This window comes from Peromyscus californicus, unplaced genomic scaffold, assembly GCF_007827085.1.
Source record: "Peromyscus californicus insignis strain IS unplaced genomic scaffold, ASM782708v3 Scaffold_8__1_contigs__length_139910024, whole genome shotgun sequence".
Lineage (NCBI taxonomy): Eukaryota > Metazoa > Chordata > Mammalia > Rodentia > Cricetidae > Peromyscus > Peromyscus californicus.
In genome coordinates, this window is record NW_026294606.1 from 117,013,806 (window position 1) to 117,039,757 (window position 25,952).

General features: G+C 52.9%; 1 protein-coding gene across 1 annotated transcript in view; it reads right to left on the minus strand.

The window, feature by feature from the left end:
* Positions 1-3,034: 3,034 nt before the first annotated feature.
* Positions 3,035-25,952, minus strand: part of Slc12a3 (solute carrier family 12 member 3) — a 36,837-nt gene continuing 13,919 nt past the window's right edge. Inside the window, exons 13-25 of the mRNA XM_052729194.1 lie at positions 24,904-25,005; positions 23,886-24,041; positions 23,189-23,288; positions 22,205-22,316; positions 21,675-21,815; positions 19,812-19,918; positions 18,592-18,674; positions 16,682-16,783; positions 15,251-15,362; positions 11,967-12,053; positions 11,195-11,330; positions 10,060-10,127; positions 3,035-3,846 (exon numbers count right to left, since the gene is read on the minus strand). Coding sequence (XP_052585154.1) covers positions 3,705-3,846; positions 10,060-10,127; positions 11,195-11,330; positions 11,967-12,053; positions 15,251-15,362; positions 16,682-16,783; positions 18,592-18,674; positions 19,812-19,918; positions 21,675-21,815; positions 22,205-22,316; positions 23,189-23,288; positions 23,886-24,041; positions 24,904-25,005 — 1,448 coding nt within the window. The 3' untranslated portion in view covers positions 3,035-3,704. The remainder of the gene's footprint in view (positions 3,847-10,059; positions 10,128-11,194; positions 11,331-11,966; positions 12,054-15,250; positions 15,363-16,681; positions 16,784-18,591; positions 18,675-19,811; positions 19,919-21,674; positions 21,816-22,204; positions 22,317-23,188; positions 23,289-23,885; positions 24,042-24,903; positions 25,006-25,952) is intronic.

Consider the following 25,952-nt stretch of genomic DNA (forward strand, 5'->3'; position numbering starts at 1 on the left):
AAGTATTGGCAATTCTCCTGCCTCAGCCTCCCAAGAGCTGGGCTTACAGCATGAGCCAACACACCAGGCTCTCCAAGTCTCTTTTCAATAACATATTCTCCCTTGCTTGGCTTTGTTACCAAAATGTCCCAGTATCTTTTGCTACTGGTATTTTCTTTGCAAATCTCAGAAGCCCTTGCTTCTTTTTTTTTTTTTTAAACCGTGCGACACTGCCTTTACCCAGAGGACTTCCCTTTGGAGGCCGCCCAGCCAGGGACTCTCCTCTGTGTTTTCAGAAAGTGAATTGCTGTGGTGTGTTTCAGGAAGCAGGTCCTTCCTTGGCATTGTGTCTTCAGTCACAAGATTAAACACCCCACAAGTTGGGTTATTAGCAATCCGGCCAGTGTCTGGGCTTCCATGTTCGGTGAACATTCCTGAAGCGTTGTTTGCTGACTGCCTGAGCTGGGTGAGGTCAATCTGACTGCTTTGCATCTGCGTTAGGGGCTTCCCAGGCAGGTGGTTCTTCTGGAACATTCCATCGGGTCTCATTTCTGTGAAACCCACCTCAGCCTGGCCACAGTTGGGTGGTCAGGCAGATGCTTGAAAAGGAATTCAGTTCTGAGTGGGACTCCCTATGGGCTGATGAGGCGAAGCCTTGGACCGGGGAAGTGGCAGGACTACAGAGTGGAAAGTGGACTGTACTTACTTCAAAGCCACAAGAAATCTGTCTGGGAGCTGAAGGAAGGAACCACCACTCTGGAGGCTAAAATGCTGAGGGGGGAGGGAGGGATTGAGAACTACTTAGTGGAGCTGTGACCTGCGGGTGGGGGAGGGGAGTGAAGGCTTCCGCATCCTGAGGCTAGAGCTGGAGTCGCCCTGTGTTTTTCCTCTCTGTGGCAGCATCAAAACAAAAGCATCTTTAACAAAAGCCTTGATCAGGGGCAGTAGCCCCTGGCTCTATAGTGTAGTAAGGGGCTAGTGGGATGGCTCCGTGATTAGGAGAATGCACTGCTCTTCCAGAAGACCCGCGTTTGGTTCCCAACAAACATATTCAGGCAGCTAGTTTACAAGTGTCTGTAACTGAAGTTCCAGGGGACTCTTCACCTCTAGCCTCTGATGACACCTGCACTCCTTTGTACATACCCACACAGGAACACACATACATACACATAGTTAAAAACAAAAATTAATTTTTTTTTAAAGTGTGAAGCATTTTGTTACCCAAAGGCAGAAAGAATAATGCAATGGACACTGGACTCCCTCTCCTGCCGCTGCCTCACAGGGGACTGGGACACTCTGGAGACCTGACCCAAAGCTCCACAGCAAGGAAGCAGGAAGAAGTGGGCATGGGGGGGGAGGTGGGGACTAAGGAATGTCCACCCTTCCCCACCTGCCCGTCCCCACCTGCGCGTCCCTGCTCTAGAAACTCTTTGGTAAACTGTTAGGTGAACTGTCTGGGGACACCTACTGCGGCCCAATTCTTCCGCTTTGTAAACAGAGACCCGGAGAGATTAGGACGGCACTTCTGAAGTCACACAATGGAGAGTATCAGAAACTCAGATCCAAGTTCTCAGGTGGCCGCGTCATGGATCTTTGTACTCAGCCTCCTTTTCAGTGGAGGAGAGCTCCCACATGCTGGACAGCATCCGGAGGCTGAGGCCTGTGTGCTCCCCGTGGACTGACTGCAGGTGGGCGTGGGAGAGGAGGCAGGGTGAAAACAAACAGGGGTAAATATTCCTACGCCAACTGACCCTCTGACCTCACCAAACAACTCGGCTTCTGCCTCTGCCTGCCAAGAGAGCAAAGCCCAGGGTGTTTTGATTTGGTGTCTCAACACCTGTCCCTGTGCCCTACGCTCAGTGCGTGCTCACATTTGTCCCACACGTCCACCTCAGCAGCCACCATTTTCTCAGGGACCGAACCTGCAGCCGCTCCGCACACTCCCTGGAGCCAGGTGTAAGTCTTTTTACCACCTGCCCAGCTCCCGCCACTGCCCTGCCTTTCCTCGAGGCACCTGGCCTTCCGCCAACCTGCTCTCTCTCACCTGGGCGGGTGGACCCCTCAGCTCGGGGCCGGGTAGGACCTGTTCCTTTCTTCCTTGACCCATCTTGCCATCTCCATGTCTCCTCTGCTTCCCCTTTTAAACCACCAGGGCCCTTGAATCTTGGCCTTCTTGTCAGTCTTTCTGGGCACTCCTGTCACTCAGGCAGGGACAGAAGCAGCATCCAGGCTGAGTCAGGGTCTCTGTCACTGGATAAACACCATGACCAAAAGCAACTTGGGGAGAAAAAGGTTTATTTCATCTTACAGCTTACAGTTCATCGTGAAGTGAAGTCAGGGCGGGAACTCAAGGCAGGAGCTGAAGCAGAGGCCATGGAGGAACACTTCTTACTGGCTCGTTCCCCGTGGCTTGCTCAGCCGCTTCCTTGTACAACCCAGGTCCACCTGCCCAGGGGTGATAATGCAACATGGAGAGCTAGGCCCTCCCACATCAGTCACTACAGGCCAGTCAGAGGGAGGCATTTCCTCAATTGCAATTTCTTCTTAGATGGCCCTAGCTTGTGTCAAGTTGACAAACAAAACAAAACCTCAAACAAAAAAATTATCCAGCACAGGCCCTACACACAACCTGCGGAAATGAAACCCATTTTTCAAATCATCGATCACTGCCCATGAGTGGGTCTGGAAATCATCTAGCAGATTACAACCAACCTTCAAAAGAAGCAGAAAAGAGACTGGGTGGGGCAGCGTAGTTGGTGGAGTACTTGCCTGATAGCCATAAAGCTGTAGGTTTGAACCCTAGCACCCCATAAAACTCCAGGCATGTGCCTGGAATCCCAGCACTCTGGAGCAGAGGCAGGAGAATCAGAAGTTCGAAGCTGTTCTTGGTTACAGAGCAAGTTCAAGTCCAACCTGGACTACATGAGACTCTGTCAGAAGGAAGAAAGGAAGGAGGGAGAGAGGAAGGGAGGGAGGAGGGAGGGAGGGAGGGAGGGAGGGAGAGAGAGGGAGGGAGGGAGGGAGAGAGGAAGAGAAAGAGAAAGAGAGAGAGAGAGAGAGAGAGAGAGAGAGAGAGAGAGAGAGAGAGAGAGAAAATGAATGAATGAATCTGGAGGGTGCCCCCTAGAGTGAGAATACTGCTTTGCAATTTGATGCTTCCGGTCAGTTGTTCCGGAGTCCCCAGGAAAACCATGGACTGTGTAATCAGAGAACCTTAGCGACCCTGGGCTAAATAACCAGTGAGAACACCTAGGCGCCATCACTGAAAAGCAACAGGAGTGAGGGCTGAAGAAACGTGCCTTACCGCGCAGGCTCAGAGGACCCTGTGGTCCTCGGAGCTCCGCACAGGCCCCCAGGGCAGGCTCCCGCTCTCCTGTATGCGGGAAGGAGATGGGTTTGGGCATGGTTGCCCGGATGGTCTGGAGAGACTGCTAAGATGTACACCCCATGCTGGGACTCAATTCGCATACAAATCAAAGACTGCAGTTTACTACTTGGTCATCAAGAAAAAGCTTTTTAAAAAGAGATAGAATCTTCCAGAGACTTCCATGCAACTTCAAGGCCCAGAAGGTGTATCTGTCGGGGTTCAGCCAGTTTGGAAACACACCGTCTTCTGCAGGGGACCAGCAGATGTGATGAATCAGTCTGAATCAGGACTCGGAGCTGGAGAGGGTGAGTTCTGACTCCACCCCCACACCCTCGGCTCTGGGCAGGAACACTGGGTATCACTGGCAATAAAAGGTGAGCACATTCTCCTGGTTGCCTCGTATAAGGACGACGGGAGGTCTGAGGTCCTGGGACAGGGTCTCCAGCCAGGCCATGTACAGCGAACTGGGGCACTTCCCCTTCCTTCCGATGGGCAAGGTGCTGTAGGAAGAAGAGCAGTGGCAGAGGAATTACCCAGGGCTTCCCCCACACAGCCCAGCCCAGGCCTTGTTCTCTGAACAGTCCATCAGCTTCCTGCTTGTTCATGGCTCCTTCCCACTCACTTTTTTTTTTTTCTTTTTTTGTTTTTTCCCGACAGGGTTTCTCTGTGTAGCTTTTTTGGAGCCTGTCTTGGAACTCACTTTGTAGACCAGGCTGGCCTCGAACTCACAGAGATTTACCTGCCTCTGCTTCTCGAGTGCTGGGATTAAAGGCGTGCACCACCACCACCTGGCCTCCTTCCCGGCACTTTAAGACCTCGCTACTGTCCTTCACAGAGTTCCTCAGAATACCTTGAGCCACAAAGTATTTCTAAGCAGACCCATGGCCCGCACATACCCTGTGATCCAGTCCCCTCCAACCCTTCCAACCTCACTTAGCCCTACTCACTACTGAAGAGCCACGGTGATAAATGCCAAGCCTGCTCCTGCCTCAGACCTTTGCAGTTGATGCTCTTGACACTTGGGAAATGACCATGCCCAGCTCTGGGCGGCTCCTTTGAATCATCCAGGTTTTTGCTCCTCTGATTGACCACACCTTCCCATCCAATCCCCATCTGACTGTTTTCACAGCCCTTCCCAATCTTAAAGGCATCTTTTGTTGCATTTCTTTGTCGTCTGTGTCCCCCATTAGAATACGTGTCCCAATATATCCACCTGCAGGTTGGGTTTACCTGGCCTCTCCCTTCTGTGCCTAGAATATACTCTGAGAGAGGCAGGTTCAGAAGATGTTTGCTGAGTGGGAGAGACCACCCCACGAGGTCACTAGCACCATGCCAAGCTTGCCTTTCCAGCGCCACAGTATGACATGCTTGTGTGATGGAGCTGCATGCCCTGGTCCTGCCCCCTGGCCAAGGGAGGGTGTCAGGGCAGACTCCAGCATGGCCTCTCGGGGAGGGGGGGCCCCACTGTCCCAATTGCACAACACCATGTAAATAACAAGATGTCCTAGAATGCTGTTCAGTCATGTTTGGCTGTTTAGATCAGAAAGTGACTTTTCTACCATCTTAATGATTCTAACGATGCACTGGGACCGTGTACCAGTGCCTAGGGTTCAGCTTCGGGGAAATACAGCCTCCCACAGAACCAGCTGTGGTGCGTGAAGTTGGGATACCAGTGCTTACATGGGACTTGGAGATCTACCAGTCCTCCCCAGGCACTGTTTTGTCCGAGCTTTAGTCTAGCCCAGCGGTGGACAGTGCCCCAGTGGTAGGGCAGGCCAGCCGGAGCAGCCAGCCAGGCAGATTGGAACTGCGGTTCAGAGTTCAGAATCTGACCCCACAGAAGCTGCCTTGCCCATGTCCTCAGCCACGTGGCTTTGGCAAAGTGCCGGACTGGCTCTGAGCCTCAGGGTTCTCTAAAGTGAGAGGACCTGCCCTCGTGGGCTGTCTGTGGGCACACAGGGCGCAGGTGCTAGAGCTGGGCCCCCAGCCAGGTCTCTAGACCTTTCTGCCAGCGGCATCTGCTTGCTCCCACCTCACACGCCCACTAAGAGCCTGTGACCACTAACTAACATGCAGGGTCCTAACACCAGCGGGACAGCCACTGCCCTGTGTTTAAAAAGTGAGGACCCCAGGAGCAGGAAAGGTGCGTGGGAACAAGGACGTCTATGTCACTAAGCAGCTGTCATCTTCATTCGAAAGCGTTTGGTGACAGTCCGTGGAAAGGCACAGGAGAGGAGAAAGGCCAAGTTTAGACTTCACAGGCACTCCTGAGGCCGAGGACACTGCCATCCACGAAATGCTACATTATCTTTGGGAACCCAATTCACCAACTTTAAAGGCCAGAGGGCACAGGTGCCTGCCATTTCAGAGCCCGGAAACACTCAGGGTTCCTACAGTATGCCTGGGCATCAAGTTCCCTCCCTCAGTGGAGCCTGTGGCCCTGTCCCAGGGATGGCAGCTTTAGCTCACTCAAGCACCAGCCAATGACATGCTTGCTCTTGCCAACAGGATGTGCTCTCCTTATCTTTAGAACAAAACCAGGAACAAAACAACTTCTGTTCGAAATTGCAAGGCAATGTTAGGTCAATGTTAAGTCCCTGAACAGAGCCAATGGTGACAGGCTGAGCGCCCGTCCGCTCCCCATCTGGAAGGTGCTGAGCAGAGGACTCAGTTCCTATGGCAGTGTCCTCGTCTCAAGGAACAGTTAGTGATGATTCTTGGAAGCAGCAAGACCCATACCTACAGTATCCTCACACATCCACTGGTGGTGAGTACTCCTTAGTAATTACTCTTTGGCATTGAGGAGGGAACCCCTACAAGGAAAGGGGGTATCTGGTCTCCACAGGAACAGAGGCTGTGGGGCTGTGCAGGTGTAGCTGTGCTCACACATGGGTGGAGGTGTTGGGGTGCTTCATCAGATAACCCACTGATGAGCAGACAGACAGCCAGGTTCTGCCTGCAACCAACACTAGCCTAGATGTCCATTACACCTGGTCCCAGAGAGGATTGCTGCCTGTTTGTTGTCCTTAGAATATCTGGTGACGGGGGTCCTGAACCCCTTCCCAGCCCCCTTCTGGGAGAGACTGTACAATTTGCATTTCTAGGGTTCCCAGGTCTAAAGAGGCTGACCTCAACTGCACCTTGAGAAATCTGGGCTGGTCTCCAGCTTGGAGAGTTGCGACACACACACATACACACACACACACAGCTGCTCTGTCCACCCCATGGAGTTGGTCCAAGAGCTGGGGCCCTGTTGACAGCTGCAGCTGCTGGCTAGGGTGGGGTTTGTACAGGTGTCGTCTCCAGGGTGACTGGATACACCCTCATTGCTCTCCTTGACTAATCCTGCCGAGACTGGTTGGTGGGCGTTTGACTTCTGTAGTTTGGGGGTAGAAGGGAAAGGCAGGGAGAGGTGCCACTCAGGTAAACTTTCTCATCACGGGGCCCCTGAGAGATAGGTTCATTTTAATAGCAAATAAATGTGGGGCCACAGCACCATGGAAGGGAACCTTGAAGCCTGCTTCAGTGGTCATTAGGGAAACCAAGGCTAGAGAGACACGGGCGTCCTTACCAAGGTTACACAGTGAGCTAACAGCCGGTCATGATTGCAAGCCTGCTTCTTTACAGCCCTGGGGAAGCAGCTTCTGCCATCTGGAGAGTTGTACACCTGTACACCAGTACTCTGGAGAGTTCACACCTCAGGTCCCCACCTGGTTAGAGGTCTTGGAGCATCGGGGATAAAGCCACCTCCACCGCCTTGTACTCTGACTTGGGCCACACCCTGGGCCCAACATTGCCTTAGGAACATTCTCTGAGAGGTGTTGGTGATAAAGCAATCCTGTCCTCAGCGATTTCTCAGTAGGAGAGCATGATCTCCTGCAGGCCCTGGAAAGTGCTCAGACACAATGGGGGTCACCTGACCGGAAGTGTTGTCACATAGGGCCCTGCACTAGGAGGGTCCACACCTGGTTGACACTGGGTGTCACAGTCTGGACGCCTTTTCAATGCTGTGAGCCACACAGGAGGGCATTTTAAGGCAGAGTTCAGCTCGGTAACTTCCTGTGTAGGGCCCCATTCATTGGCTGGCTGAGAGCCGAATACAGGGAGCCAGCCCTTGAGGAAAAGCATGTGTGGGCTCTGGTGTCCTCTGGGGTGACCCAGGGAAGGACTGGCAGTTGCTTCAGCTCAGAGCTCTGTGCTTTGGTGCTAATCCATCTGAGATCTTGACTGCCACTCTACACAGGACACCACGAGTCACTAAGGAGTCTACATGCCTGTCTGTCCTTGGACACATATGAAGTGATCCGCAGGAACGAAGTCAGTAAGCCATTTGCTGTGGTCTGAATAGGCATGAGCAGCTAAAATTCACCCCGTTGAAATGCTTCCCTCTGCGCTCAGAGGGCGATGGGCAAGAGGTTTAGGAGCTGGGGGTTTAGGGAGGTGATCAGGCTGAGAGGTTAGTGCTCTCTTTACAACACGGCTCTAGACAGTTCCGTCATGTGAGGACAAGGGGTCTCACAGTGACTTGTGAGTCTATGACCAGAAGGCTGGCTTTACCAGATAGTAAATTTGCTAATACTTTCATATTAGACGTCCATCCTTCAGAACTACGAGAAATGAGCTCCTGTTGCTTACAAGTGACCCAGTGTATGGTATTTTGTTACAGTTCCGAGTGAATGAAAGACATGATTCCTGAACCTTGGTTGAGTGAGTGCCTGGAACTACAGTTTGAGTACTGTCCAAGAAGACACACCCCTTGTCCCCACAGTCTAGCCTGGGACATACTCTAACCTTTGGCTGCCTTCCACGCTGAGGAACTGGCTGAAGGGCCAGACCCTCGGGAATCAGGGTTCTGATGGCGTGCTTAATCACGGTCCCACAGTGTTTGCCCTCAGCCTTCACCTGTCAGTCTTCTGTTTATCTGCTAGAAGGCTGGGGCATTTTGGGTCTTTGCCCGTTTGCCATGTTGATCTTCTCAAAGAGGCACTTACACTGCCTCCAGGGAACAATACTGGTGTTTCCTGAAGAGGGAGTATTTCTGTCTGAAGTAGAGACTCCATTTCCTCATGTCACCCTCAAGGGGCTCCTTGGTGGCAGTGTCTTCTTGCGGATCCAATGTCAGATATGGCCTATGGAGTCTAGGGGGCAGCCAGGTTGGGAATGGACCATTCTCGAGTCTCATGCATTCTAAACCCAATAGAGTGCTAAGTCTGAGGCCTCTCTGCAGGAGGTAAACATTCTTTGCCACACCCTTACTGCTTCCTCTGGCTAGTCTCTAGTCAACTTGACACAAGGTAGAGTCAGTTTTTTGAGATGAGCACAATTGAGAAAATGTCCTCAGCAGACTGTCCTGTGGGCAGGCAGGGCATTTTCTTGATTAATAATTGAAGTGGGAGGGCCTAGGCCATGTGGGCAGTGCCATCCCTGGGCTGGTAGTCATGGGTGCTATAAGAAAGCAGAGTGAGTAAGCCAGGAAGAGCAAGCCAGTCAGCAGCACCCCTCCACGGTCTCTGCATCAGCTCCTGCCTCTAGGTTCCTGCTTTTGAGTTCCTGCCCTGACTTCCCTGGATGACAGACTTACAAGCTGTGGGTTGAAATAAACGTTTTCCTTTCCAACTTGCTTTTGGTGGTGGTTTCTCACAGCAATAGAAACCCTACTGTAGTGCTTGTATCAGCAGATACGGGCTTGCTCTCCAGAGCAGATAACACTTGGCAAGTCTGCCAGGATGTTTAGACTCATGCACACTGAAGAGGACACTGTTGAAAGCTCATGCCCACACCGTCATCTGTGCATGACAGTGACCATCTCATTATCAAGTAAGACTGACCCTGGCCTTCCTCCTCAACACACCTCGGGGTTTTAGGAATAAGACCCCATATCAGAACACGCCTTGAAAAGAAGGCCACCTCTTGACAAGTCCATGGTTGCTGACTGCCAGAGAGGCAGAGGTAGAAGGATCCCTGCTGTGAGTCCCATCTGGGGTTTCAATGCAAGCGCCATATGTTAGGCTGGGGGCTTTATGTTCTCATGTGGTAGAAGCCCCTACAAATGAAATGTCCTGTCTGAGCAGACAGAGTGCTTGGCCCCCAGCAAGCGTGGGAAAAGCCTTATCAAAATCTGTGTTACCCTAAGCTACAGATGTGAAGGCCTTGGCTGGCCATGTTCTTATTACTGGCCTCAGAGAGGTTAGAGCCACATGGAGACCCCTCCTTGCCACTGTCCCTGTCCACTTGCTCAGCCCTGGCTAACATCAGAGGGCAGCGTGGGGTGAGTGTAGGTCCAGGGAGGGACAGTGTGGCCAGAGCAGCCTCCATTCCTGTTGTCCAGATTGGACACTCAAATCAGTAAGAGACGGCAGATAGCCAATAGGGGTTGGGCAATTTCCAAACTAGGAGACACACTCACTGGCGTCTGGGATGAGCTGCCTCCATTTACCAAGCCTGGTTGGCAGGAAAAGGAGTACACAGAGACAGCAAGGGAGATCAGCAATGCCTGGGACACACGCGGCCTGTGACCTGCCAGCTGACCCTCACGCCAGCGCCGTGAGGCAGACACTGGACAGGCCATGTTTTCTGAAAAGCCGCCAGGCTGAGTCTGCAGCGTTCTGGGCCCCTTTGAGCAGCTACCCTCATCCCAACAGGCCACCCCTCATCCCAACAGGCCACCCCTCACCCCAACAGGCCACTCCTCCCGCCAGCCAGATGTGACTTACAGGATGATCAGAGCGGCATCCCGAGAGTAGTCCAGCAGAATCTCATTCAGCCTCACCTGCCGAAGGGACTGGGGCCAAGGAAAGCCAAGGTCACTGCCTACCTCTTCAACAGCACCCCACCCCCAGATCAGCTGGGTGCAGAATTACTCCCCTAAACAATTCCTGACTCCCCAGCCCCAGGAGAGCCTCGCTGAGCTTCAGTGTGGCCCTCTGAAAAGTGGGTATGATCATGTCCACCCCAGGGGATGTGGAGGAGATCAAATGAGCTAACTTGACTCAGTACCAGGCAAAGGGCATGTACCCAGAAGACCCACTGTATAAAGACCAGGGGAATTTATAGAGCAGGTGTAGCTCCCAGTGACACGCTTTAAGAGGACCAGCTTTAGACACCTTGCTTATTCAGTACTTTCTGGAGAGCCAGCTGCTGCCAGGCTGGGAAAGTCTTCAAAGTCCCTGGGTGTGTGGGGCTGGCTGGGGGACACACCTAAACCTAAGGCCATCTTGGGTCCCTCAGAAAGGAGGTCAGCGCCTGGGACCTGAAAGTGGGTGGATACTCAGTGTAGAGAAAGGGACCCGAGGCAAGTGAGTTGGCCCGGTCTGGGGCTCTCACCGTCTCACCGTGGGCATCACGGATGCCCAATTCTTTGTTGTGAGGGCTGCCCTGTGCCTTGTAGGCATTTCTTAGGGCTCCTGGTTTCTATGGAATATGTAATAGCTGTAGCATGCATCCCTTGAGTTGTGACCTCCAAAAATATCTCTAGACAGTTGACAAATGTCCCTACCTGGGGGAGGGTGGCAAATGGCCCCTGATTCAGGGCCACTGATATACTGAGAGGAAAAGTGAGATCTGCCCCTGGGTGCCTGGCCCTTCTGTTTATTCATTCACCTAAAAATGCCACTGCAGCCACCGTCAAAAGAGCCTCTCTGGAAGAAGGACTCTAACCTAGCAGTGGCCAGCAGGACCAGTCTCCCCACCAAGGGCAGCATGGGGATCCGTGATGTTACGGTTCAGCCCTCGCATGTGACCCAAGGACATCTCAGACACTGGGGTGGGCCAAGTGGGGATTCCCGAAGCTCAGGATGGGACTCACAGCTGGGACCCCAGACCCTGGTGAGCCCCTTCCCTCTCTTGCACCTTAATTCTGTTCTTGTTAATCTCCTCGTCTGAGATCTTCCAGGGACAGTCCCTCCTCATCTCAGCGACAGTGGCCTCATCCTTGAAGCCGTCATTCAGACGGAAGGGTGCGACCATGTCCTCAAACCGCTTGGTGCTAGAAAGGAAAGTCCAGGTGAGGCTGGGTGACACGGCCTTGTTTCCGGGGGAGCCAGGAACTTGGAGGAAGCTCAAGGTGGGGATACCCCCCACAGACATACTCCTCAGGCCGAAGCATCCAACTTTGTCATTTGTAGTGCATGGCCTGTATGTGGCCTCAGCCCTTGACACTTAGGCCTGGCATTCAGCAACTTTTCACACATCGTCCGCTAACCTGGACCCTCCCCTCCTGAGCCTACTCAGCGCCAAGTACTGCTACCCCACTGTCAGCAAGAAAGACTGAACCCCATCCTCACTGAACTCCTGCTCAGCTGGTGGTAGTAAGCAAATAAACACAAATAAGCAGGTGTTTTAGGAAGATATGCCCTGAGTCCTGCAATAGGGAATAACGGGTAAGGAAGGCCTCTCTGCTGGCTGAAGGAAATGTGTCCTTCTGAAGCCAGTTGTGAACACAAGGCAGAAGGCGCTGGGTAGAAAAAGAGTTAGACGTGCAAAGGTCCTGAGGCACGGTGTGTCCGGCCCATGTGAAGAGCAGCACAGGAACCAGCAGGGCTGGAAGAAGGGAGCAGCGAGCAGAGGGATCTAGAGGGCCAGAGGCGGCCCTTCTGTCTGGAACTCCCAACACAGAACTCACTGCTCAGCCTGAGGTTTCTGATTGATGTCCGGAAGGACGTGAACTTCATGAAATCCCAGTCTGAACTTGCTCAAAAGAGAAATGATCCTGGAAGAGAGATGCAGAACTTTAAAACAGTATCCGCTCGTTCTGAGGTTTATTACGCACCTGATGTATGTGTCGCGGTGAGCAGAACAGATGTGGCTCACGCAGGAGGCCAGGTGGCCCCACAGTGAGAAATGTGGGGGGAGTAAGTCAGAGAGGGGTAAGCAATGTGAAAAATATTTGATCAGGATTTCCCACGTGTCCTCTGGTCAGGAAAAGTCTAGGATGCTGCTAGGTCCCAGGCCACACTTTGAGAACTGGAGGTCAAAGGCAGGGGAAGATGAGGAGGTAAACTGAAAGGAGGTGGGAGAGACCAAGACAACAACACACAAGAGCTGAGAAGAAAACCAGGAGCTGCATGCTAGATGGCACCAAGGTGGCATCAGTGGAGAAGCCCACTGTGGTCTATGCACTCAGGAAAGACTTCACATCTGGCTGCCTGGTGCATGGTGAAGGTTGGGAAAGGCCCAAGGAGCTGGGACAGAGCAGTGCCCACACTGGAATCACCGAGGATCTTGCAGAACACACCTGTGGACTCCAGCCCAGTTCTGGGTCAGAACCTCTAGGCAAAGCATGGACTGGGTGATGCCCCCAAGATGTGCTATGTCCACCAAGCTGAGGCCTACCAGACTCACTGGAGGGGGAAGCCAGTGAGCAAAGGCAGTGGATGAAATGACTGGGAGAGCATGGAGCATCCTAGGAAGGGGGAGTCCAAAGGCCCAGGCTGGGACCCCTACACCAAGATCCCTGCTGGCTCTTGAACTTAGGAGTGGGACTTTACATTTTTTTCTAAGATTCATTTTTTATTGACACATCTATGTGTGTCTTTCTGTGTGTGTATGCCATGTGTATAAGGGTGTCCGAGAAGGCCAGATGTCAGATCCCCTGGAGCTAAAGTTATAGGCAGTGTGAGTGGCCTGTGTGGGTGCTGGGACTCCAACCTGGGTACTGCATAAAGGCAGCGGGTACTCTAAACTGCTGAACCATCTCTCCAGCCCCCTCAGCCCGCTAGGCCTTTGGTTTGTTTGTTTGTTTGTTGTTGTTTGTTTGTTTTGTTTTTTGAGACAGGGTTTCTTTGTTAGCCCTGGCTGTCCTGGAACTGGATCTGTAGACCAGGCTGGCCTCAAACTCAGAGGTCCATGTACCTCTGCTGGGATTAAAGGCCTGTGTCACCACTGCCCAACTTGGTTTAGTTTTTGAGACTGAGTCTCCTGTTGCTCAGGCTGGAGTCCAACTCACTCTAGCTAAGGATGACCTTGACCTTCTGCCTCTGCTTCCCCAGCACTTGGCAGCACACTTTCTGAGTGTTGCATTCAAGACTCTGTATACATTCAGCAAACTTAACCAGCTGCGCTGCATTCCCAGAAGCAGGGTTTTAAAAGCAGAGCTGCGTAGCCTCATCCTGGCACACGTCAGGGGCCCAGCAGGCCTGGGGTCATAGCGATCCCATAGAGCAGATCGCATAGCCCACTCAGTGGCAGTTGAGACAGAAGGGTTTTCATAACCGCTGTGAGAGGGACATGCTGCTACCTGACAGGGCCACCTTGAGCTAAGCCAACCTCACGGAACCCAGCTGCCACCCAGAGCTGGGACAGGAAGCCAAGACTGCCGCAGAGCCTGCTGGTCTGTTTACTCTTTACAGGTCCTGAAAGCCAGGTGCTGCCGTCCTCAACACTGCTCTTGGCCTTGCCAAGGAAGGATATTTCATTGGAAAAGTTCTCACCGAGTAGGGGGGAGGAGGGAGGAGACAGGGACAGTACTGCTGGGCCCCCCCAAACGCAGAGGGGGACTAGAAGAAAGAATGAAGGTAGAGACCTGGCGTAGGAGGAGTGGCGCTGGTCAGGGGTCGCCTCCCATCCTGTCCTTGGGGCGTCGTGGACCTGCGCTAGAGTCTGCACCAGGCTCTTCTCTTTGGGCAAACTGCCCCGATTCGCCTGAGCAGGTCTCGGTACGACCTTCAATCTCAATTCCCCTCCCTGGAAAGTCAGCGTCGCCCAGCCCCTCCCCTCCATCTCCTGCCAGCTGGACACCTCCGCGACCACACCTCTGTGTACTTCTGTGTCTATTTAAGACAAGTCACATTCTGCCTTAGTGCTGCGATTTGCATACTGTTTACCCCAGGGGCTCAGGTTAAGATTTAATCCTCAGTGTGTGGGGGTGAGATCATGAAACAGAATCCTGTTCTGGTGTTTAGGACATGTTTAGGATTGGACCAGGTCATTGGGTTTGCATCTCATGATTGAATTGAACTTTGGTGGCTTCTTGAGAAAAAGGGGAACACACACACACACACACACACACACACACACACACACACACCCTGCCTGTATCTTGCCATGTGATGTCCTATGTCACCACAACCTCAGGTCGCTGCCAGCAAGAAGGCCATCACCAGATGCAGCCCTTTTTGACTGAGCCCCCAGAACCATGAACTAAGGGAACCTCTTTTCTTTATGAGACAGCCTGCCTCGGGTGTTTTGTTACAGTCATTAAAAAAGGGTGAAGTAAGATACATTTCAGAAGCAAATTTTATCTTAATTAAAACAGAAAACAACACTTGTTGCCGGGAAGAGGTAACACTGAAATAAAGGTGTCACCAAATTCTGGCCATGTGATGGCATTGCTTGCCAGGCCAATGAGTCAGGCTTGCTCTGTTTGCTTAGACAGAGCAAATGAGTTCAAGGATAGGCCAGCTTTACACCAAGATCTCCTGCCAAATCAGCCAGAGACCTGAGAGGGAATTAAAAGTCCCTTCTCACCAACAGACTGAGTGTGATTTCCCCATTATTTTCTACAGCATCTCCTGGCCGCCTAGACCACCTCATGTCTCTCCGTGAGCCTGCATCCCTACTCGGGGGTCAGTGTCAGAAAGGGTTCTAATCTTGCTTCACTTACCTCTGTCCTGCCTTGCACACCCATCTGTCTGTGAAAAGTCTCATGATTTCATCACTTACCACCTGCCCCTATCATAGCAAGTACCAGGGCACCAGGGTCGTCTCAAGGTGGGAGAGGAAGCCAACACTTTGGAAATGGAGAGAGCTCCTGCCTGAACCCCAGGCACCGTTGCTGTGGGCTGGAGAGAGCTGGCCTGGGCTTTGGGACAATCTCAGGGCCACCCAGGGGCACAGGTGGAGGGCACAGGGATAGGGAGTCAGGGAGACTAGCTGGCGGGTCAGCACAGCCCCGTGGTCCCCACTTACGCCTTTCTCTCTTCGTCCATCCTGTTGATCTGGCCCCCAACAAACACCCGGATCTTGCATTTGCCCCACCTCTTCTTGCGGTGCAGGAGATAGGGGATGAGGAGGGTGAGGCCTGTCGGGGACAATCCCCAGGAGCCAAGAGGAACAGACTCAGGACAGAGCTCTCTGTGTGTTTCCACCCCACACTGCCGCAGCGAAAACCCCCCCCCCCCACTCTGGACCTTAGCTCCTCACAGTGGAGGAGCTCACCAGACTAAACCCACTGACCATCGCGCTCAGTGGCGCTGTGGGTTATTTGGCTAATGTGGGAGGCTATTTTTTTTTTTTTTTTTTTTTTGAGATAGAGTTTCTTGGTGTAGGTAGGTAGTAGCTCTAGCTGTCCCGGAACTCACTCTGTAGACCAGGTTGGCCTTGAACTCAGAGATCTGCCTGCCTCTGCATCCTGGTTATTTGGCCTTTTTGAGACAAGGTTTTATAATGCAGCTGAGGCCGACTTTGAACTCTTGACCTCCTGCCTGTACCTCCCAAGTGCTGGGATTGTAGGTATGTGACAGCACACCCAACCAATGGGGCGGTTTTAAATGGCAAGCTGGCACAGAGTACTTGGTGCATGAGCTGAGGGTGGTGCGTTCGCCTGGAAACGTCAGAATGGTCTTCATTTATTTCCTGAAAACTGAACATCCGCCCAGTGAGTAGGAGCCATCCCTCCCTGTCATGTCTCCACACACGGCCAAGGCCCAGCCACCATGTGATCAGCGTATGCTACTCTGTGCCTCAGTTTCCCTGTTTCGGAGAAAAAGACTGCATTGGGCTAGCCCGCAAGAACACTTGCAGCCGGGCATAGATTCATACATCCCAGCCTGCCTGGGTGTCATTCAGCAGTGAACTTCACAGGGGCTCTCGGATATCCACAGGGGGATTGGCTCCAGGACCTGTCCTCAGACGCCCATACCTTCCACAGTGTGGCGCAGGATCTATGTGGAACCTGCACGTGGCCTTGCATATCCCTTAGGTCACCTCCTATCATACCTGCCACAAACCCTGTACCATGAAAATTGCTCCTGGGGTTTATTGTGGAGGAAATGGCGACAGGAAATTCGTTTGTTTATGTTTGATACAGACATGACTGTTTTTTTCATTATTTTGGTCTACCTTAGAAGGGGCCTGACGTGGAACCCACAGACACAGATGGCTGATATGTTCACTTGAGGTAAGGCTGTGGTCTCTTGCTGACTCTATCAAAGGCAGCATCATTAAAGCTGAGGGTTTTGTTTTAAAACCAGGACAAGCTAAGGCCTCTGTCCACTTTGTCGGCTTCTGGGTCCCACCAGAGGCCTCAGCAAGCCTAGCCTAGAAGGGCAGGTCAGAAGATGCAGAGACCCGGAAGACAGAAGGTCCCAGGGGACAGGGACGGGTCTGAGGGGACCTGACCTCCATCATCAAACAGCCAGTAAATGTCGATGGTCTTCTTGCCTTGCTCCGACTGGAAGATGGTGCTGGCCTGCTCCTCCTGTACCAGTGCCTCGGGGGCTGCTGAAGAAGGGGCACATCTGAGTCAGCAAGGTCACTGCCAGGACCTCCCTGAAAACAGCCGGCTTTCCCAGTGAGGTGGGCGTGCAGTGGCCAGAGGCGTTCTGCAGGCCTGGCCAGACACAGCTAATGTCCTTTTCCATGCTTCTTAGAGTGCTGCGTGAGCCCATGCCCAGCTCCCAGCTCCGCTCTCCCTGGATCCTGAGGACCCTGGGGGACTATTGTTTGGGAGAACGCTCTTCCTTCTTTGCAGCATCCCTGTTCAGATGGAACCTGCCCTTCTTCCCCCCCTCACAAATGCAGCAGGACATCCCTGCACCTGCTGCCAGTTCTCCCTCAGTGCAGGTGCCCCTGAAAGAAGGGGACAGCATGCAGTCCTCTCTGCAGATAGCATCTGAGCATGACTGAGAGGGGGGTTTTCCAAGGGTGGACCTTGAGCCCACAGACCCAGATTCATCACTGGTCGTCTTCAACAGGAACTCAAAACCTACAGTAACCCAACCTCAGTTATTAGGACACCGCTGTCACAAGAGAAAGCCATTTACTCTTGGCCAAGTGCCCAGATGTTCTGACACTAGCATCCCCATAGGACAAGAGAACCCTGATCCTCTGAGTCGGGGAGCTGACCCGTGACAGACACAGATGGCCTAACCCTGATGCCCACTGGCTCCCATGCCTTCCTCCACTGGGTCAAACATTTTTTTTTTTTTTAACTGCAAATAGATGGGGATAGCTGGGCTACAGGCACTCCTGCCTGGGATGCTGGGATCCTCACCTCCTGGAGCTCCCCTAATGCTAAAAGAAAGTCCCCCCACTCTTCTCCGGGGTAACTGGCCGCTGCTTGCTTCCCTTTGCCCTGGCTCCCGCCTGCCCCCCACAAGCCAGCTGTTTTGACTTCCTCTTGCTCCTCCATAAGTCAGCTCCTCCACAAGTCACACCACCTCAGGGTAGAGGGTGGCCCACCGGAGCCACCCTCTCTCCAGCTCCACCCTCCTCAGCAACAGGCAGGTCTTGTCCTCAGAGAGGCCTCTGAGCACCCTGCGTCCATCTCCTCAGGACACTTTCACGGCTGAGGTGACCTGTGTGCCCACCATGATAAGCATCGGCTTTGTCCCCAGAGGCAGCACCCTGGGTGGGGAGGGGCTTTGCTTGTTACCTGCCTAGAGCAGTCACAGTCTCTTGGCTGCTGACTCTGTGGCAGTGGCTACATAAATATTTACTCTTTAGATGCCATGGGAAGGCATGTCCTTGGCCCCCTGGTGACAGTGTCCCTGCCAGCAAAGAACAAGAGTCCTGCCTGCCTGTCTGCTGGTCGGGACCTCTCTTTGTCTTTCCCACATCTAACCATCACTAATTGGGACTCTCCACAGTCAGGTGCGGCTTCCAAATGCTGAAAACACGCTCCTCTTCGGAGCCCCAAGGACATCCTGGCGATCTCGAGAAGGTCCAGTGCCCATGGCCTTTACGTGTTTTCCTTGTGGTGTCTCTATATGGGTGGCCTCCTCCTCTTCGCCTTTTCTCTCTCAGATCCTCTCCACCCACATGGCTATCCGACAGTGACGTGGGAGTTCCAGTTCCCTGTCTGCCCCTAGCTGAAAGCATGGTTTTGACCTGGCCGCTTCCTTATTCTGGGTCTCATCTCTGTTTGGAAACAAATGGGTTCCAAGGAACCATGAAGGACTGGCTATCTACAAGTTGGTGACTTCACTAATTTTTCCCTCTCTTCCTCGCACTGCTTAAAAGAGCTGTTGGTTTTTGACAGGGGCAGGTTGGTTTTTGACAGGGGCAGATTAGGGGCAGCGAGTACTCACCGTGCATCTGCGTCACCTCAGAGACGTTGAGCCCCTCACGCATCCTCATGACGCACACGCCATAGTTGAAGTCAAAGGCATCACTGGAAAGGAGATGTGGGGTCAAGCCGCTGGCCCTGTGACCTGGCTCCCAGGAGACCTAATGTCTAGTGTTGGTCTGTGGGCCTCAGTTTCCCTATGTGTATCGTATACAGAACTGGAGAGTCATCTGTGACACTCATAGGGAAACCAAGTTAGGCCCTACTTCATGTCACACCCATTCCTTCTTATCAGTTGACTTTGTCAACCTCTCTGCCACGAGTGGAGCTTGGGGACTCTAATTTCCACTTCACTTCCACAGGAAAACCTGTCCTGGGGTGAGAGCAACTTCCTCATGGTCAGACAGTGAGGAACTGAGAAGCTGGCACTAGGATTATATGGCCGGAACTGTAAACTGATGAACAGGTGTGCACCTAGGAATGGCCTCCCTCACATGACAATCCAAGGCCTCCCTGAGGGTCTGGCCCACCGGGCCAAGCTCCCTCAACAGATTCCTTCAATTACACATCTCTGGACTGCCTTGGACACTGGAGCAGCAGGAAGCCTGGGGGCCAGATTTTCAACCCCATGTCATAATTGTGTTAAGCAGCTGGGGTGACAGCTGAGTCCCATAGGGGGTTAACAGCAGGCCCGGATGTAGGTCCCAGGGCCTCGAGGCTCAGCCTTGTGTTTTGATGGTACTTTCCCTCTGTGTTCTCTACACACAAAGGAAAGAGCTGGAGGTGCTGAGGCTCAGAGTCAGGGTTCGAAGGCCTCGAGGACTCTCCTTGGGCCAGTTTCCCACCTCTGCTCGAATCCCACCTGGGAGCTTGCCAGTTGGGGAACTGTGAGCCTCCAGGATTTTTGCTTAACAACCACCATGCTCAGCTACTCTAGAAAGCTGAACGTTCCAGCAACCCTGGGCCTGCATTCTGAGGGGCACGCTTGTCCAGAGCTTTCTCCAGCTTGCCACAGTCTCCACTGCTCCCTGGAGCCCCACACCTGGCCCACCCCACACTTTGTGTTACCTGCTGATTTCAGTGTCTGTGAAGGCCGAGGTGAGACACCCTCTGTCGGTTCCACCTCAGCCTTCACCAACTGACTCCAGGGGCCTACACTGCCTCTGCTCTGCTTCCCCAGGCCCAGGGAGCCCCAGTGGGCCAAACCAACAGCTCACAGGCTGCACCTTCGAGCTCACTCACTGCAGGATGCCAATGTAGTCCTCCACTGTGGCCGGGTGAGCAGACTGCCAATTTTTCTTGAATCCGACCACCAAAATGTTGGGTTTCATTCTCCCCAGCCCCGAGGCCTGCCGGGGTAGGGGTGGAGAGTCAGTCAGAAGATGATCTGGTCCTCAGGCCCTGGGATCAGCAAGGGCTCTGTTCTGTGACAGTTCATCAGTGCAGGGCTATTGCTCATCCCAGCCACCTTTACCTCCCATGCTTCAGGAGCTCAGGGTTCTGTCCATCCAGAAAGCGTGTCAAGTCAGAGGACTCTTGGGCCCCTAGTCTATATATCCTCTCTCCCTCCCTTTCTATACCTCTCTCTTTTGTTGGTCCTCCTGTGTCTGTCTCCAATGTGTGGGGATTACAGGAGTTCACATCCTAACAGGCTCTCTCTCCCCTTCTCTCCCCGCCCCTGTGACAAGATTCTTTAAAAGATTTGGAGTGAAATCAATATAACAAACCAACCATTTTAGAGTAGGGTACAGTGGTGCACACCTTTAACCCCAACACCAGAGAGGTAGAGACAGGCAGATCTCTGTGAGTTTGAGGCTAGCCTGGAGGTCTACATAGACAGTTCCAGTTAGCCAGGGCTGCACAGTGAGACCCTGTCTCCAAAAGAAATTAATCACTTAAAAGTATACAATTCAAAACAAATAAATGCAAATTCATATATACATACATGTACACATATATGCATATATTCATATATATACATATGCACATATATATACATGAGAGAGAGAGAGTTGGGCATGCCTTTAGTCACAGCTACCAAGAGTCTGAGGCAGACAAGGGGTCTGCTCAATGGTAGAGCACTTGCCTAGCACTCAGGAGGCCCTGTACCTGATCCCCAAGTACCACTCTCCCCATCCCCCTACTCCCAACCCCCAAAAGCTAAGGCAAGAGGATCTTTGTGTGAGTGCACAGAATCTGGGGCACACCAGGCAACCTGAGTCAGATGCTGCACGCTCTGCATAGTAGTTACTTGTCTCAAACAAAACAAAACAAAACAAAGAAACCCACAAAGCAACCAAACAGAAAGAAAGAAAGAAAACCAAGTGCACACTTGTCCTCTCTACCTGCTTCTAAAATCTAAGTTTTCTGAATTCTTCCCCAAAAGAGACCTCACACATTTTTTTCATCTTGAGAAACAGTTAAAATCTTTGAAAAAGGTTCTCGGATGCTTCACATGAAAATGTGGAGCGGTAAATTCATTGCCTGGTGGAACATTCTAGATGTTAATCTGAGGGATGGTTACAGACCACTGTGTGGTGTCCACATACGAAAACACTTGTCACTCTATGGTTTTCACTTTACTAAATGTAAACTGTATCTGAAGAAATAAAAGGGAGGAAGGCTTCAAGTCACACAGGCCTAGACTTGCAGCTACCTAGGAGGGTGAGGCAGGAGGATTGCAAGTCCCAGCTCGCCTGGACTGCAGAGTGGGTTCAAGGCCAGCCTGGACAATTTAGTGAGACTCAGTCTCAAACACTATTTTTTAAAGTAAAAAGGGGTCTGTGGATGCTACTCAATGGTAGAGCTACTACCTTAACATGCACTGAAGCCCTCGGCCCAATCCCAGTACTGCAAAAAAAAAAAAACCCCCTAAAACTAAACTAAATTTAACTAAAATAAAATAACACAGAAACAGGATCTGGGCAAAGCCACAGACTCTCCACAGGTGCCCAGGGGTTCTGGGCATCCTTGAACCAGCACAGCTTGAGACAAGCAAGTAGGGGACTCCCACTGCAGCCACTGAAGCTTAAACTGGACCAGGACGTTGGGCCTCGCAAGCCACCGCCGCACTGAGTCAGTCCCGTGGGAAGCCTGCCAGGGCACCTGCATGAGAATCTGGACACCACTTCGGAGGTCCTCAGCAAGGACGTCTGAGTAGAAGGCCTTGACCTTGCGCTTGTTCAGCCACTTGGTGTGCCCACTGGCCATGTGCTGGAGCTCGGGCACTCTCTGCTTTCGGGGTCCCTGTGGGTGAGGGGCAGGTGATGTCAGGGTTGTCCCCACCACGCCGCCTGACTCAGCCTTCTATCTGCCCTAGAGGCTCCCCTGAGACTCAGAAGCACCTAGAGGTGTTCTTGATTAGAGGAAGGACAGAAAAAGAGGAAGCGAAGCTAAGCGCTGTGGCATTGGGTGGCAGAGGTAGGGTCAGCCTCAGCTACATGGTGAACTTGAGCCAGCCTGGGCTTCACTCAGGACCTGGCTTTGCTGGCTCCACTTTCCCTGCCCTTCCTATCCCCTGGCAGACATTACATCCAGGTCCCCTGTCTCCTCCACCCCCCCCCCATCTCCCCCGCCCCAATTCCCAGCAAGGTACAGATGTCCCTCCCACCCCCTACTTCCCCAGGAGCACTCACAATGAGCACATGGCCACAGATCATCAGGCTTAGGTTCTGGGTAAATGTGCTCACAAAGTCCACCAGCGCCGGGCGGAAGTTGGGGGGTCCCGTAAGCACCAGGCACTGGGGCCTAGGAAAAGAAGGGACACAGCAGGATGTGTCATGAGAGCGCCCTCAGGGCTCCCATGCTAAAGGCAGGTGCCCCTGGACTCCTGACTCCTGATGGCCCTGGGTGAGGCTGTGCACTGGGACACATTTTTCCAGCTGTGACTCCAGGGGTCTTTCAGGTATTTTTGAGGTCAAGATACTAAGTCTCCCTGTTTGTCTTGCTCAGACCATCAGACTCACCAGCCTACAAACTTCCTTTGCCCTGCCAAGCCCAGCGTGGCAAAAGCGGAGTAAAGGTCAGTCATGAGGAAGCCATTGTTTACAAACTCCCTGTACCTTGGCCGGGCGCCTGAACCTTTGTGTTGAGAGGCAGCGCGGGACTGTCTTTAAGCACCCCTGCCAGTCAGAGCCAGACTCACTGGTTCATTCACCAGCTGGGCAAACAGGGGTAGTTAACATCTCCACGCCTCATCTGTCCTTGCCTGTGTCTGAGGTGAGTGCTGTCGTAGGTCTCGGGAGTTTGTCATGAGTGTCTGAGTCACAGTACACAGGGCATGAATAAATCTTAGTGATTACAATACAGCCAGATGTGAGGAGGACAGAAGCGAATGACCCCCCTCACCACTGGGAACCAGCTTTGAGGAGCACCCTGGTCAGGCTTGTCACTGCCACCACCCCAGTATTGTGTCACGAGAATTGGACCAGGAGACCCTGACGACAGAACAGCTTCACGGTGGAAACTGAGGCATAAGGACCCCTCCCTTGCTTTGTCCTTACTGGGCAATGCCAAGCCTAGCCCTCTGATGGTCAGCTGCTCTCTACCATCCTGGATCTACCAGAGCAGAGGACCACAGCCAGCTGCAGGCTCCCGGGTGGCCCAGAAGCCTTGCTCACCGGTAGTTTTTGATGTGGTCTTCCACCTCATTGAGGCCCATGGAGCAGCTCAGGGCAAGGTTGTAGGAGTGGGCCTGCACCGAGGAGCCCCAGTTCACCTCTGAGGGCAGAAAGGAGAAAGCGAGACTCAAAATTGCAGGGAGCAACCAGTCATGTGGGGCAAGAGGGAATGTCTACCTTTCCTAGGCCCAGGGCACCTTGGGAGCAAGGCCACGGACAGACAGACAGCTGGCAGCTCTGTTCCTACCTAATATGTGCAGGTCTAGAGCCAAGTGCTACACATATAGTCACGTGAGTAAAAGTTATGTAGTGAAGTCTTGAACTCCCACTCAAAGAGCAGACCTCCGAGACCACCTAGGAGGCCAGGCTCAGATGTAGAGTTCTAGGGTTGCCTCCCTCAGACTGAAGTCAGTCTAGGGCCCTGCTACATGCAGGTAGACCATCTTGCTCAGTGCCCACCTTCACACAGCCACCCTTGGCCACCCTGGCCTGCATGCACACACTAGCAGGTAGCCCCGCTAGGAATCTGACAGGAGTCTGGCCCCGAGTGGGCATGTTCCTTTGAGCCTCTGGCTCAGGAAGGCTGAGGTGGAGGCCAGTCTGAGTCTCATTTAAGGCTCCACCTGGGATGAGGGGCTGGCGACTGCATGGCTGCCCGGGCAGGGAGTTGAGCCCTAGGGGGACCACGGCCACACACCTGGCTTCTTGTAGATCACATAGAGCAGGAGGAACAGGACAACTCCAATGGCAATGAGAGCCGCCCACCAGGTAAGCAGGAACATGATGACCACCGAGATCACTGCCCCAAACAGCGCTGCCCACTTGCTGTAGTATTGGAAGGAGGGTCTCCAACCTAGGTGGGGCCAGGTCAGTGCATATGCCCATGTTCAGGAGACTTCTCCTTCCCAGAGCTGCAGCAATGCCCATGTCTCCATACCCAGGGCTGTGATCCTGGCCTGAACCCACCAGCCAGGGATCCCTAGCGCGCCCCACCAGCCTTAACTCCAGGGGTGGGTTAGGGAGGTCCTAAGGCATACATCCCACAACCTTGCCTGTTGGGCACTTATGTCACCACGGTAACAAGCTACACCAGAAAGGGAACTTCCAGCCCTGGCCAAGCATAGCCCCAACATCAGCAACAGTGCCCGATCCCCAGGGCTCTGAGGGAGCCCAGGGGATTAAAAGGATGGTGGGAAACTTGAGTCTGCCTGGCTTTGTGCCAGGTTAGGGCCACCCCTAGTGACCACTGTACCATGGCATATCTCTGAGAGTGCCGGGCACATTGTGGCCTGTATGGAAAGTGCTGGGATAGCAGGCCCATTGACGATCTGGGATTCAGTAGCAAAATTCTTCCTCTGCTATCTGCTAGAAGGCTTTCAGCAGCAGCCCAGAGAGCTGTGAAATTGAATTGCTGCAGTCTGAACGGCTCCCCCTAGAGGTGAGCTGTGCACCACCTTCTGTGCTTGGGAAATTCATCCCTTTCTGGGCGATCAGCCTTCTGACTCCTGAGAAATGGGTGGAACTAGAACAACCTCCATGACCTGTCAAGGATGCACTGTGCTCGGTAAAGGATGGCTGGCTTTGTTAGGGTACAGACTGCCCTAACAAATGTGGTTTTTAATTAAGGTGGCTTTGGACTGTCCGCCTCCACCCGCCCAGCCCCCACTGCCCCTCTGCACCTCTTCCTGGGGCTGGTGGGGGGCAGTTCCGCTTACCGGGTGAGTTGGTGATGGAGGCATGGAAGCAGCTGAAGTTGATGAGGGCGTAGGAGCAGAGGAAGAAGTTGGAAATGATGGGGGCAATGGTGTTGAGCTCAGCTTCAAAAACCCAGGGAGAAAGGGGCAGCATGTTGGGCTCCACCAGAGGCTGCCTGGCACCTAGAGCAGCCCCTGGCACAGCCAGGCCTTGCTACTCAGTCAGCTCAACCTCCTCATCGGGAAGTGGGTCCTTTTCCCCGCAAAGTTCAAAGGGTCGGTGTCTTAGGAAACTGAGGGCACCAGCAAGATCACTCAGCTGGTAAAGACACTCGCCCCAAGCTTGCTGGCCTGAGTTAGCGCTTTGGAACCCACGTGGTGGAAGGAGGGAACTCCTGTAAGCTGTCCTCTGCTCCTCACATGTGTCCCTTCCCCAAGATAACAAATGTAATAAAAAAATATTTAGAAGAAGGTAAAAGACAGTGGGGATGGACTCCATCAGGCTACTGGGTGACCAAGGGCAGTGGTTATGACACTTTGGGGACACAAACTAATATAAGGAATGCATTTGGCAACATGACCCAGGACCCCTGAGAGTGGTTCTCAACCTTCCTAACGCTACGACCCTTTAATACAGTCCCTCATGTTGTGGTGACCCCCAACCATAAAATTATTCCCGTTTCTACTTCATAACTGTAATCCTGCTACTGCTATGAATTGTAACGTAAGTATCTGATATGCAGGATATCTGATACGCGGCCCCTGTGAAAGGGTCTTTCAGCCCAAGGGGTCACAACCCACAGGTTGAGAACCACTGCCTGAGACCATTTTGCCATCCTGCCCACAATGGCTCTTTCTCTTCCTTGTCTGGCTCATCCCAGTATACCCAGATAATCCTGTGTGTGTTCTTAGGGTCTCCCACGGGGCCCAAAGAAAGACAAGCAGCTCTTTTGGACCAGGTACTTCTGTACATAGCCCCATTGGGTCCCTTTGAGTATCTAGGGTCACAGTCCTCAGTTTGGCCAAGTTAGAGCCACCAGCCCAAAGGTACCACCCGTAAGCCTGCAGTT